The sequence below is a fragment of the Vanessa tameamea genome, chromosome 3 (assembly GCF_037043105.1).
Source record: "Vanessa tameamea isolate UH-Manoa-2023 chromosome 3, ilVanTame1 primary haplotype, whole genome shotgun sequence".
Lineage (NCBI taxonomy): Eukaryota > Metazoa > Arthropoda > Insecta > Lepidoptera > Nymphalidae > Vanessa > Vanessa tameamea.
The window spans coordinates 8986485-9000393 of record NC_087311.1 but is presented as its reverse complement, the minus strand read 5'-3'; the positions used below and the strand labels follow the sequence as shown (position 1 = coordinate 9000393).

The following is a 13909-nucleotide window of genomic DNA, read 5'->3' as shown; positions in this document are numbered from 1 at the left end:
AAATAAGGCTAAACGTAAAGTTATAAAATATTCCGAGTTGTACATTCGTGAATTGAGACATCATCACAAGTTGTAACGTTTTTTTTAATTATCTACTAGGCCAAGTGTTATGAAACTATAGTCTTATTCATTTAGAAAAAAAAAAATAAAGCGCACGAAAACTGACAGAAGCAAAACCTTTCTGTGTCAGTTTTACTGAAACGTTACGTTACATACGTAGTTTACATAAAGTTGACACGAAAATTTAATCTAAAAATTTTACTCTCATTCCACGTGACGTTGGTAACGAAACAAAATGTTTTACGAATTTTACAAATTACAAAAGATTCATATTAGGGATTTTCTCACTACAAATGAGATCAATAAAAACTAAAAAATATGCCATATATTCGTCTTAATAAGGGCAATTATCACTGTTTTAAAAATACATGTCTTTTTCACATAAATACAATCAGTATAAGCGAGAAAGAGACGAAACATGGATTAATGTGACAGTTACATTCACAAAACATATTGATAATGTTACATTGAATTTAAAATGTAACAAAATAGGCTAATTGTATAATTAAATAGTAATTAAGTTAAATACTTAAAATAATGAAATACATCACCTTAACCATTACCGGTCATTAACTCAGATTTCTAATCATTCAGTGCTACATAATAATAGGTTATACCTATTCTAAATTAAGTAAACAAATTCAATTAGGACTTAAAAATAGTCTATCTTAATAGAACATGTAAAAAAGGATTATTAAAATCTGCAAAAAAAATCAAACTTGATTACAACTTTCTGTCAGATTTAAAGGCAATTTGATTGTTGATGTTGAGTGTCCATAAAAGGAGAGTTGGCAATTTTGTGTTTACGACAAAAGTTTCTGTAATTACCTCAAGTTTTAATTATTTAAATCTGCAACAAATATCGAGAATCCTTTTTCCGTGTAGGCGGTAAACACAAACGGAAAACGGAGGATGCACGCCTTGCAACATCCATTTGTTCAGTTAAGACTTTACAGTGTAAATAAAATAGAAACCAAATATACAGGTAAACTTTGCGAAGAATGGCATACAGTTGTAGACACAGAAATTGGCAACTATTGAAAACGCACCTTGGAAAAAAACAAAAGCACCTCGCAAAAAGATCCTCTATAAGGCGTGTATATCTATGAAAATAACATACGGACAAATCTATTTCACATGTTTATATTTTAAATAGAAAATATTTTTGACTATTATATCATATTTTGTACAAATTCTATTGAGACAAACTGTTATAAATATTATACCGTAACATCACTTATTATTTATAATCACGTTGATTTCTACATTCGTCGTTACCGATTACAATTGATACAAAAATAAAACTAGAAACGCACACTTATTCAATTAATATATATTATTAAAACATTTGTGACTTAGGGAAGACTAGTATTTGTATTTTAGGTTATAGAAGACAATCATAATAAAATACTACAGTGACGGCCATATCATTTAGAAAACTTCATTTAAATAAATATTACTTTTCTTAACATATTGGCGCAATTAATTCGTGTAAAATCTGACTATATAATATAAGCTAGCACGCATACCGCAGCATAATCTACGAAGCTAACAGCATGGATCACCATCATTTAGGGATGGTGATCCATGCTGTTAGTGTTTATCGAACAATCTCCAATAAGCAGTGTGTGTCTATACTCTATTCCAATGGGAATAGGAGAAAAGATAAATAAACAACTTTGACCTTGAATTGACATGACATTTTAGTTACACTAGTGAGAAGAAAATTATTGAGTGAATGGGTAAAGAATGCTAAGGAACGATATATTTTATCGGTTTACGTAATTTTTTTTTAAAAAAATTATATAAATTGCAAGCAAGGTACATATTCAAATTTTTAGATAGCAGCATTTTTAGGCTTAAATAAAAATTAGGTCGTTAGTTTTGATTTGGATCCTGGTATTTCGCAAATAGCCTTATTAACTTATAAAGAGGTAGTTATTTTCAGTGATAAGTCATAGAAACACACTCACAATTTCATTTATATGAATAGATTTTTATTCCATCATTAATAAAAAGAAACATTGTATGTTTCAATAATGAAGTGGCATTGTCAAGACATATGACGTATTGTATAATACTAAGGTTTTGAATAAATAAAATTTTATATATCTTTCAAAGAAACACTTACTTTATCTTATATCTAAAACGACTTTGACCTTGAAATACATTTCTTAGTATTAAATTTTTTGAAAAAAAAAATAAAATGTATTTAAAAATAACTTCTTATCTTAATGTACATACCGAAAAAGTAATGTTCAATCAGCGTAGTCCGTGTTGATGGCAAATCAAAAGTCAGTAGGCATAAGTAAAAGGTCGTAAATACTAAATCGGTTACAACTACAGTTCGCTTAAAAAAAGCCAGGTCGTAAGAAAAAAACTTTTGATAATTCCGAAAAATATCTTACTCTTGTATTATTTTCAAAACTATAAATTAAGTGTTGCTTTGCATAAAATTGATCTATATTTTAAGATTTTTTATTTCTTTAAAATGAATTAATTCTTTTAAATTTTTTGTCTATACCTTACTATATAAAATAATAAATTTTTTATCGAACATTATATAACTTTCTATATTACATTTCTGTATTATATTATAATCCATATTATAACCAATTAAATAAATATACATTTAAAAAAAATCTAAACTGTATGTTAAAACTAAAATAATATATTTTTTATCTGTATAAATTTATTCACTCTCCATTCGTTTAGCGAACATCCTTAGTGAGGCCTCCATTTTAAATGTTCGTTCATCGAAAAATGGCGTTTTGAATGTCGGCAAAACTGTTTTCGTTACTTTGAAAGTCAAATTTAAGTGGATTTACGTAGTTAAGTGAAATATTGTTATATTAAAAGTGAAGATATATTAATCAAAAATTGTTTGTAGTAAATCATAAAGCGGACTTATCAACAAAACACTCGTGATATTGAAAAGTACGGTTTGTTTTGGTTCTTTCCTATTCCCATTGGTATAGAGTATAGACAAAAGCATCTCGTAGAAAACTATATTTCTATCGTGTATACGAGAAGCCTATTGTACCTTCAGCAATGTCGGCACGCAACTTTACGAAGGATTTGTTAGTAGAAAACTTGTTCCGGAAGCATACCAAGACACACTACGTTGAAAATGATTCTGCCGGGAGTGGAAATCTTTTTTTTTTCACCAAATAGGTAATGCCCATGAATCCTAACGATTATTTGTAGCTGGTATAAAAACAAAACTACTTCTTATTACTAAATTGTTAAAAAATAAACAACCAACAGTAATCATCAAAGTAATAAAAAATCGTGAACTTGTTACTGTTGAGAAACTTTTATTTTCATAGGACTTCAAAAAAAGTCTGAAGCAACAATCGTTCTTAATCAATTTATTATTATATGGCCATCACTGTTTGATCTGTGTCAAAGTATGAATACTTCGTTAGCGTCATATGAAGTTCGTTTTTAAAATCCAAAGATATCTACAAGAGACTAATATCTTCTATGTTTTTTGGTAAAAAAGTTATAAAGGACAATTCTTCATCGAAAACGGACGAAGTGTTCACCGACTTGTTATGACTTTACGACGTGTAACAAAAGTATCCCAGATTTCCAATATGTAACACAAGAGCCCAATCGTACTATAAATCGAGTTAATTCGAGCGAGATTTAAAGCGAGAGGTTATTGCGACATTCAGAGTGCGTGTTACGTGCTCGACTGCTACGTGCTCACGTGTTACTTGCTTGAGTGCTACGTGCTCACGTGTTACTTGCTTGAGTGCTACGTGCTCACGGTCTACGTTATTGCGAGATACATACTCGCGTGTTACGTGCTTGCTTGCTACGTGCACCGGTTGTACGTGCTGCGTGCTCGCGTGCTCTCGAAGGACAGACAGCGACAGCGCGACAGCGTCGGTAGTCATGTCAATGTATTCACATTTACAATATACGGTATATCCTTAACATTACTTTTTAGAACTTAGTTTAGGTGGTTTCTCGAATAATACGGTTGGCCCTTGTTACATACGGATATAGATATGGTTGTGACATATGGATGACTAGTACTTTTTGTTATACTTTAACTAAAATATTTTTAAAAGGATAAAATTTGGCTCTAAGCTAATGCACTTTGTTAAGTTATCTAGTTTAATATATTATTTGACTTATTTCTTGGATGACTAGTACGAGAACGTCCTCGCAGACGGCGGTGACAGTAAAGTATATAAATACAATATCGCACGTGATGTGGGCTGGGCTTGGAGCCCCAGGAGTCTCCTCTCAGAAGGTCAGGATGGGCTCTTCACGATGGTCTAGGATATCTGAAATGAGATCGTATAATTAATTATAAAAGTGTCGTATATTATGTAAGCTATAAAATTAAAATATAATTAGAAATACATAATTATAATCGGTCGTTATTACCACATCAGTTCCGCTACCGCTGGACATGAACGTAGATCACAATCGTCAAATTCTTATTCATCTATTCATGGACTTAAATTTATGTCAAAAGTAACATCATATTAGAGAGTTGATCGATAAAACCATTTGCATGTACCATTATATATAATAGATAACGGTACTTTCATTTTGATAAATTGTTCAGCCAACATCATGCAGATGGTCTGCGTAGTTAATAAGTTTACGACACACTAAATAAGTTTTGTACGGTCAGTTATGAATGATGTCCGGAGCTCTTGCAGACTCACCCTTAGCGATGCTCCACCATGGCAGCGTGACGTAGGTGAGGAACGCGTTGAGCGGCGCCGACTGAGCGCGACGGCCTTCCTTCCACAGGTGGAACGTCTGCGTGAACCCGCGCATCGCCCACAGCGGGTTGTATGCGCCATCGTCGAGCTCTGCGCAAACGGAATGATAGTTAGGTTCATTGCAAAATTTATCAATGATATGCTCTTAATCTAAAACAAAATGGCGGTAGACTCAGCACAAGAATGAGACACATCCTAGGCGATACAACAAAAGGAAGCGGCGGCGAACCGGAATGCTTGCGGCGCGGCACGTCGCACCAGTAGTAAATGTCGGTGCCGTCGGGCGTCGTGCGGCGCGGCGGCAGCGGCGCGTTGCGGAACAGCACGGCCGCCACCCCGCGCCGCCGCGGCAGCGTCACGTAAGCGCGCGCGCCCGCACTCCACGCCGCGCTCGCGCCCCCCGCCTCGCCCGCGCCCCGCACCCCGCCCGTCGGCTCGCACGGCAGCTCCTCCTCGCCACGCACCGTGACGGCGGCCAAGCGCTCGTGCAGCGCGCGCGGCGGCGCGGGCGAGGAGCGTCCGTCGAGGCAGCACGCGTCGCAGGCGAGCTCGCACTCGGTGTCGCCGGGCGGCGCGGAGGGCATGGCGGGCGCGGATTGCGCGGCAGGCGCAGACGGAGCGCGGCGGGGGCGCGAGAGGCGCAGGGGCCGCAGCGGGGGCGGCTGCGGCGTCATGCGGGCGGGACGGCGGCGCGGGGACACGGTGTGCAGACAAGCGGGCGACAGGTCAGGCGGTGCGCGGCGGTACACGTCTCGCATGTCCCCGGGCACGGCCGCCCCGCCGCCCGCGCAGCAGCCGCGCCAGCGCACCGAGGAAGCCCGCCGCCCTACGGACGCACACCACTACTCGTTAACCCGTGAGATGTTGGTTGTTCACGCAACATGCTACTGAGATCGTGAAAGCTTTCGAACAACGCACGAATCGGACACGACTCGTGGCCGCCGTGGATTTAACCGGGCGCTAATTTTTAATTAACTATTGATTTCATACTAATGAGCTTCATTCGTAGCATAATGAGCTGAATGACACGTATTTCGATTGTTACTGACTAAACTGACGCATTTATCGGGATGTATGTAAAGTCGAGAGTTAGTGAATACGGGCGTGCGAATTTTGGTCCGGGCTAGCGGGCTTCCTGCGGGCGGGCGGAAAGACTCTCTACACCGAGAGAGCGAATACGAACACAAGCAGAAACATACCACTAAATTAACCGCACGTCGGTTAATTTAGTGGTATGTTTCACTATATTGCTACTGACTAGTTTGGTTTACTTACTTTATTTATCGAGAAATGCTCGACATAATTATGTGAACGAGCATGAGCGACCCACAATCGGCTGCATGATCGAAACATTAAAATTTTCGAACAATCAAAACATTCGAAACAAATCGAGCATTCCTTGTTAAAGAACGTAAATGAACCAAAAAAATTAATTATAATAATAATAGCAGAATACCACTTCACAAATTCGAACAAAATTTTAAGCAACGAAGTCACGCGGTTATTTAAGCGTCGCTTGCGTTAGCACGCATTCTCGGTATGTAGTGAGCCTTGGAACTTGCGCAGACCTCCAGATGTTCCTCGGATCAAGCGGAAAGCGACCACGGCAACAACAACGAATCAAGGGAAGCGTCTTAAATAACATCTCTCTTTTAGGCTCTTCAAGGCATGTTATACCAATATGATCGGTCGAATAAATTGAGTGATAAATGTAAATTAAATGCACTAGGTATATAAAATTATAACACTATGCACCAATGAAATAAGATTAAAAATATTCAGTATAAGCACGAGTATCTTTTATTTTTCTTATTTTTATGGAATCTCAAATAATGTATTTTTTTAAATATAAAATACTTTAAAATTAAATACCTTCTAGCAACGAAATGTAACAAAACGAATGTTGGAGATAAATGTCAATTCAATATACGATGGAGCATATTATGATACAGAGGTTACATTACAGCTAAAGTAGTATGAAAGACTCGGTTTCCAGAGGGTAATATAACTTAGGATGTTGTATATAATGCACTTTCTTATACATACAAAAATAATGCAAAGAACGAAATAAAAAATAGGCTGCTACCTAAAGAACATTATCCCGATTCTATAAAAAATAAAAATGAAATAAATGTAGCTTTAAAAATAAGATATAAATGAAATAAAAGCATAATATCTTGCTAATTTTTTTTAAATGTTGCTAAGTTTGTATTAAAATCCATAATATATCGACTAGTAGGGGACCGCATATTTACAGTGAATTTTATTACCCTGCGGGTAGCGAGCCTCATACTACGATAATGTTTGAAATGATGCGAGCTAGGTGATGCAAGCGCCGCACTCACCGTCACGCAGGTCGCCTGCCTCGACCTCCGCGAGTCCATGCGAGAGCGCGTCGAGTCCCTCGTTCTCCGAGCGGCTCTTATCGTCGCGCTCGCGGGCGCGCCACCCGCCGCGAACAAACGTCGTTATGTTCGCGCTCGGGTCACTGAGACGACGCTGAAATTCGTTGAAGCTTCGGTTATTAAAATCGTCACAACTCGGTCTGTGTTTTGACCAATCTCGTGTGTACATTTAAATTACAGTAAAAAAATTAAATAGAGCTCAAGTAAACAAAGTATAGACGTCGTACGTCATGTGTATGTTATGGTATATCAAAATTCAAACAACGGGGATTTTAAACACTGGCAACTTTCAGTCTCCGGTATTTTACTGAGAATTGTTCGACAGGACAACTCAATAAATTTTTACTGACCAAACCCGGTTTTAATTCAGCACCTGCGGCAGCACATCTGCGACAGACGTTATTCATACTATCTTATTTTTTTAAAAGATTATTATTATTCTTATATTCAACGCCTGAGCGCAGGTAGAACATTTCATAGTAATTATACGCAAGTATTAAATAAATATTAATCAATTAATTTAATAATAAGGAACTCAAAAACAAGTACCTACTTATAAACATCTTAAAAAACAGTATTTAAATGTAACCCCAGTTACTGTAGAACACAACATGCATCTGAGTAATGTCGATAACATAAATTAAAATGCATTAATAATACTTAAAGTAACAAAACTAAATTATGTATCATATATGTAATCTGTGAAACAATTTATATTCTTTAATTGTATATAAAGCGTAACATTTCTCTCTGAAGGCATTAAAAGTGTCGAAATTCATATCTACTGTAGGTTTTGCGTTACATAGACATTCGAGATACGGGATGATTTTTTCAATCTGTTCTACTTCTATTCCTTTTGCAGGATTTCGAGGATTAAAATTGATATCTCTGATATCGTATCATCAAATATGACACGATAAAATATTACAAAAAAATCGATAAGTTATATTTAGCCATAAATCAAATGAAAAAAAAAGATAAATTAATAAGAAATACGTTTTCCGTCCTTGTCCTTCTTTTTCTTTACAACATTGACTTTCGTCTGAATTGTTATTAATTATTTGACGCCTTAAGTATTAATGACACACAGAGACACCAGAAAACCACGGGGCGGTTCAACCCTTACAGTGAAATCGTTGTATATTAGCGTAATGGACGGTCGGCGTACGAACGACGTCGCCGTGCGTTGAGCGACGACGCCACGTAAACTCATAAATATAATCGTAGTCATGTGACTGATAATAACATGAAACAGCACATTTGTATCAATTCTTCATAAGCGTTTGTTTTTGCAAAATAAAATACTTTTAAACGTGTTATTTAGCAAAATAATATATATAAATTATAATATGAACCTTATCACAAGTAAATGATTGACTTACATTAGAACTGACATATAATATGTATTTACATACTCGCTAAAGCTGAAGACTGTACGGTTGTTCACGTTAATCGCAGAGTCGTTAGATACCTCTTTTAATGAAGATTAATTAGGCTAAAATAGTAAGATATACCTATGTTTGCTTTGTGCTCCAACCCCAATGAGCAATAACTATAAATATCACCAAATTGGCAAACGGTAGAAAAATATGTGAATACGGCGCGATACGATAAAATTTCTTATTTTAAATATGCTAGTCAAATTCACTCGCCTTGTGGTATGGTCTACTATAATATGTAAATAATTATTACAAGTTAAGGCAGTGCAAAGAGACTAAGGGACGAGAGTGACCTGGTTCCGATAGAGAAACAGCTCGTCGGGGTCGTCATCCTCCCAGTCGCTGTCCCACAGCTCGGCGGCCGTGAGTCCGGGCTCCGAGCTGGGCGTGTGCGCTCCGCACGAGCGCGGCCGCGACACCGCCACCTGCGTGAGTGGCCTTACTATGAGGAGAGCCGTATACTACGAACGCATACCAACACTCTCATTACAACATATACGTAATGGTTATAATAAATAATACACGACCAATAGAAATTGATGTTCGCACTAATTTGTCATCGTAACGACACTAGAAACACAATCTGCAACGACTTTACCGACCGATAATATTAGGTGATGTTAAAAGTTAATTCGTATAGCAAACGATTATACCAATATTAGCATAAAATATAACAGCAACCTCAGCGTGACCCTTTCCCCCTGGCCCTTTCATGCGCACGAACTCGCAGCGCGCCGCGGCGCCCGCTCCACGTCCAAGCAGGCCGAACGACATACGCTGCGCCACCTTCGTCGACAACGATGATTGCTGCCGATTAACAAGCATATTATATTATATCTATTTATATAAAAAATAAGTTTGCACACACACACACACACACATTGCTCACATTGAAGTAGCGTAGCTAACTAGAGGACAAATCTACGTAATGGAATTAATTTATTGTATATTTAGTATTAGTAAAAATTATTAGATATTCAAGTTAATGTTTCTGATTCGTTTTAATCGGCTCAATCGGTAATGTTTGATAAAATGAATATTGGAAATTTAAACATACACATGAATGTCAACTTTTTTTAAATTTTTGCTTGGGAATAGTTTAATTCAAGTATATATCGAAGATATACTACGACTTATAATACATTATAAATATTGGTTTTTGGAATTTTTCTTGTTGACCGGCTCAACAAAATATATAAAGCCGTTGTTTAAGTAATATTACACGCACTTTTGCATGCACTTTCTAACTTTTCTACGAAGTACTTCTGATAGCTATTGTTTTATCTAATGTATGATCCATTTTGAACAAACTTTAGTTAATCCCATGCCATTTGTCAAACGGTAATGTTGACATTTCGTGACATATGATTGAATGAGCGTCGACTATATTTATGAAAAAATATCAAATAACATTTCAAAATCAACTAGTTTAAAATATTTTGATCCGGCTTAATTTTATTTTCGCTGTAATATTAGTTTTATAAAACAATTTCGTATAATTTCATATTATTGGGTATTTTGATTAATTAAAATAATTGTGTGTTTACTTAACTATGTTAGAAAACATACTATAAAAAATTTACTCGAAAATTAATATAATTAAATTTAATTATGATGTCCTTCCTAATAAGAGTAAAGCAAAAACGTTGTGACAAAGACACATCCACGTGGGAAAATACGCAAATATAATCTAGTATTTATATAAAACTTTACAAAAGTACGCAATTGATTATGTTAAGATTTTCCGCTTTGATCAAAAATGACAATAAAAAATATGGAACAATCTACTCAGAACTCTCCTGAATTTGATCATTTAAGTAATGTTAAATTTAATGAAGATATTTTATATATTTATACTATAATTAACGTCTACTATGTCGTACGTACGTCTATAGGTAATTTATATCAGTATTATTCTTATTATAAACTTGTATAAATTTCACATAATACTATATCAAATACATAAATAAATTATTTGTGACATTACAATGATAACAATATAATAATTTCCCAAAATGTATTAACTGAGACGTCGTTTTATAAGCAAACACAAGTTCGGAACGTTCTGTAGACTAATTGTATGTTTATTTTTAAAGCGTGACACTCGACAGGAACAATGACCGACGGCACACTGCACAACGTCTGTAGTAAACAGTAGTACGCCAGTAATACAAACATGGGACCACCTGTCGTCCGTCCTGCCATCTGCCGTGCAACAGCGGGATCTCGGCCGTTGATGATTCATGTATCGGATGTAACGGTGTGCAAAGTAGCGTCATTACTAACATGATCATTACTGTTGCTTTTAGGTATGCGTAATGTAGGTAAAAGAAGATATTGTTTTGCTAACCATATTCAAGACGGTCGTCGGTCTTTTCAAACTTGGTTTAGTCTTTGTATATGTCATACTATATTTATCTAATAGCTACAATGTTCGTCTCGCAGATTTCCTTGAACATATCGCTTGCAAAAACAAATGGAGCGTGCATGTTTCAAAGCTATAAGTTATTCTTAGCAAGTAACCTGTGCATGTGAGCGGTGATACACGACACATTGTTGTTTTTCTGATAGTTAGAGTTTATTATGTAATGTTGTAACAAAATAAGGCGCTAACTCGCTGAACTATTGTGATCAAGTCAATAGAATGTGTGACAAAAAGATCTCAGAAGTAGGTGTATAGTTTTAAAACTAACACAAATACAATAAATTATTTTCTACGGTACTTATAAACGACTATAATTCCTATTACGTTTTATAATAAATATATAGAATATTTTGGATTAATTGCAGAAATAATATCCTTATGACATCTCACGCAACATTTTCCTTAGGTACTTCCTTTGTCTCCTGTGTACAAAAAATGTAATGAGGGCATCCTAGTTTCGAGGAAGGAGAGTTCACATCGAGCCAAAGACATTTATTTCGGCTATCGACCCCAAGTTTGGAAGCATATTATTATAACGACGGGTAACTTCACGCCTTCAAAGAACTCGTTTGTCCTAGAAACGGACGGTTTTGGGTTATTCTTCGAAAGCCTCGGCACTTTATATAATCCATAGAAAATACTATATAATTTTAGACCACCCTATATTATATATATTATACTTTATTTAATAAATATAGGGCTTCGTGCAACTCTATCTGGGAATAAACCATCAATTATCGTAATCACTAGGGACTAATAAAATATAAATTGAATATATTACGAACAAGCTAGGAGTCAATCAATATTTACTATAAATAGTAAAATATTCGTATGACATCATAATATTAGAAACCTCAACATATCTACTTAATAAACACAACATATTTACCTAAGTGACATGAAAATCCCCCGCATTAATTTAATACAGGAAAGTATTATAGGTTATATGAAATATAAAATAAACAAAAACACCAATCCATAATAATCAAAAGTAAATAAAAAAAGGTATCAATTGTACGCAAAGTTCATAAAGACAGCAATATTTAAAAAAAAAAACATAATTACATATTATATTAGCTATTTTTATAAAAATATGTTTAATTCAATGTTTTGACGATGTCAGCGTAAAATAACTGTAATAATGAAATCAGTCACGCGGTACAGGCGCGATGTCCGTTAACTGTCATTAATACGACTCCATCCATTACGTTCGGCGTCACAGCGACGCGACGGAAACTTGTTGATATCGCGCCGCCCTCCTCCACCCGGTCCTCATCCTACGTCGGACCCTCCCGTAACCCTACGCCAGTAGGCCATTGGGTCGACCGCGACCCCAGCTAAAACGCTCGATCTATCGTTACATCGATCTCACAGATGACAAGTAATTAGCACATCAGAATGTCCTAAAGTCCATTAACTTAAGGATATTGAAGGTACGATTCGTTATACATGCGGATAGCAGAATTGACTAATAGACGCAAACAATTTTTATTATAAAACTAGAATCACAGTGTCACCGATACTATTGTCTATTCCAATAGTAGAAGGAATAAAAGATAAACAAATCTTAGATATATGTACATACTTAAAGCGACGCGCCACGCGATTTGTTAATACCTTAGCTATATTATGCACTTCTAACAGTTCTTGTCTAATATATCTTTATTTATAAGATCACACTATTCCACTAAATTACTTATATCTATTTTAATTGTACTTCCAAAACCCCGATATCAGTGTCGTCGACGATAAAAACATTTTTTTTTAATACCAAGTGAATATTATAGATTATTCGATCTGACGACCAATTATATCGCATCAAGTCGATGATATCATAATGATGATGGTCAATTGTTTTTTTTTACTTTTATCCTCTTGTGGTGGGAATAAACTATAGCTTATGTTATCCTCACATATTAACCCTACGGTCCGTTACATGTAGCCTTTTGCTCTATCGTTAGCAAGCCAGTGGTATCTTCTGAATTACGAATGCTTCTACTGCTTTTTAATAAATAACACAATAAACGAAGGTAACGCTGCTATTAATTTGAAGAAAGAAGAAGTTCTATAAATAGACGACATTTGAAATAAAAGAGGCAATTTATATTTATAAAATATTCAAAGATTCTTGCATTAGTACAACTTCCATTTATTTTTAGCTAATAAATTATTTTAGAGAATATAAATAAAAAGGGTTTATAAAACGAAACCTACCTGTAAAATATGTGTACAATTATTTACTAATTAATGGGGAATACCACGTCGATTCCGCTGAATTTTTTGGCACTGATGACGCCACCAATTACTTTGGGTACTCTAGTTAACGATGTTTCTTATATCACTATAAAATATTTGATTTATGAGATAGAAGAGGAAGGAGGAAAACTCCGTAATGTACGTGAGTAAAAAATATTAACGATTTTGTGAGGATTGGTGATAAAAAAAGCAACAAACACAAAACAATACCCACTATTCGCACTGCACTGAATAGGTAAGTAACTAAATCTGTACGGAAACGTTTGTGCATAAAAAAAATATTATACAATCAGTGCGTTCGTGCGGGAACGAAATACCTAAAAATACTTTGTTTTAATTAGAAATAAAATTATCCATCCGTTGAGCTAGCCGTAGTAAATTCATACCATTCACAGTTCATAACTATCAGCTTCTGAAGATCCCGACGAAGTAATTAACGTGGGTGTATAAAGTCACCCGGACCCCGGTCGCTCTTTGTCACTACCGAATAAAATAAACTTATCACATCCCATAGGTACTCAGATTATAAAAACAAAAGGCAGACATTATATTGAAGCAAAAAAGCGAATACAA

General features: G+C 35.6%; 2 protein-coding genes across 3 annotated transcripts in view; one reads left to right on the top strand and one right to left on the bottom strand.

The window, feature by feature from the left end:
• Positions 1–13909, top strand: part of LOC113397482 (phosphatidylcholine:ceramide cholinephosphotransferase 2-like) — an 82053-nt gene that overhangs the window by 47853 nt on the left and 20291 nt on the right. The window lies entirely within an intron of this gene.
• LOC113397508 (uncharacterized protein KIAA0930 homolog) overlaps positions 4117–13909 on the bottom strand; it is a 34704-nt gene continuing 24911 nt past the window's right edge. Inside the window, exons 4-9 of one of the 2 annotated variants that reach the window (XM_064217297.1) lie at positions 9337–9462; positions 8949–9080; positions 7157–7310; positions 5041–5637; positions 4752–4901; positions 4117–4361 (exon numbers count right to left, since the gene is read on the bottom strand). In XM_064217297.1, coding sequence (XP_064073367.1) covers positions 4321–4361; positions 4752–4901; positions 5041–5637; positions 7157–7310; positions 8949–9080; positions 9337–9462 — 1200 coding nt within the window. In that variant the 3' untranslated portion in view covers positions 4117–4320. The remainder of the gene's footprint in view (positions 4362–4751; positions 4902–5040; positions 5638–7156; positions 7311–8948; positions 9081–9336; positions 9463–13909) is intronic. The other variant, XM_026635898.2, reaches the window with a different exon arrangement.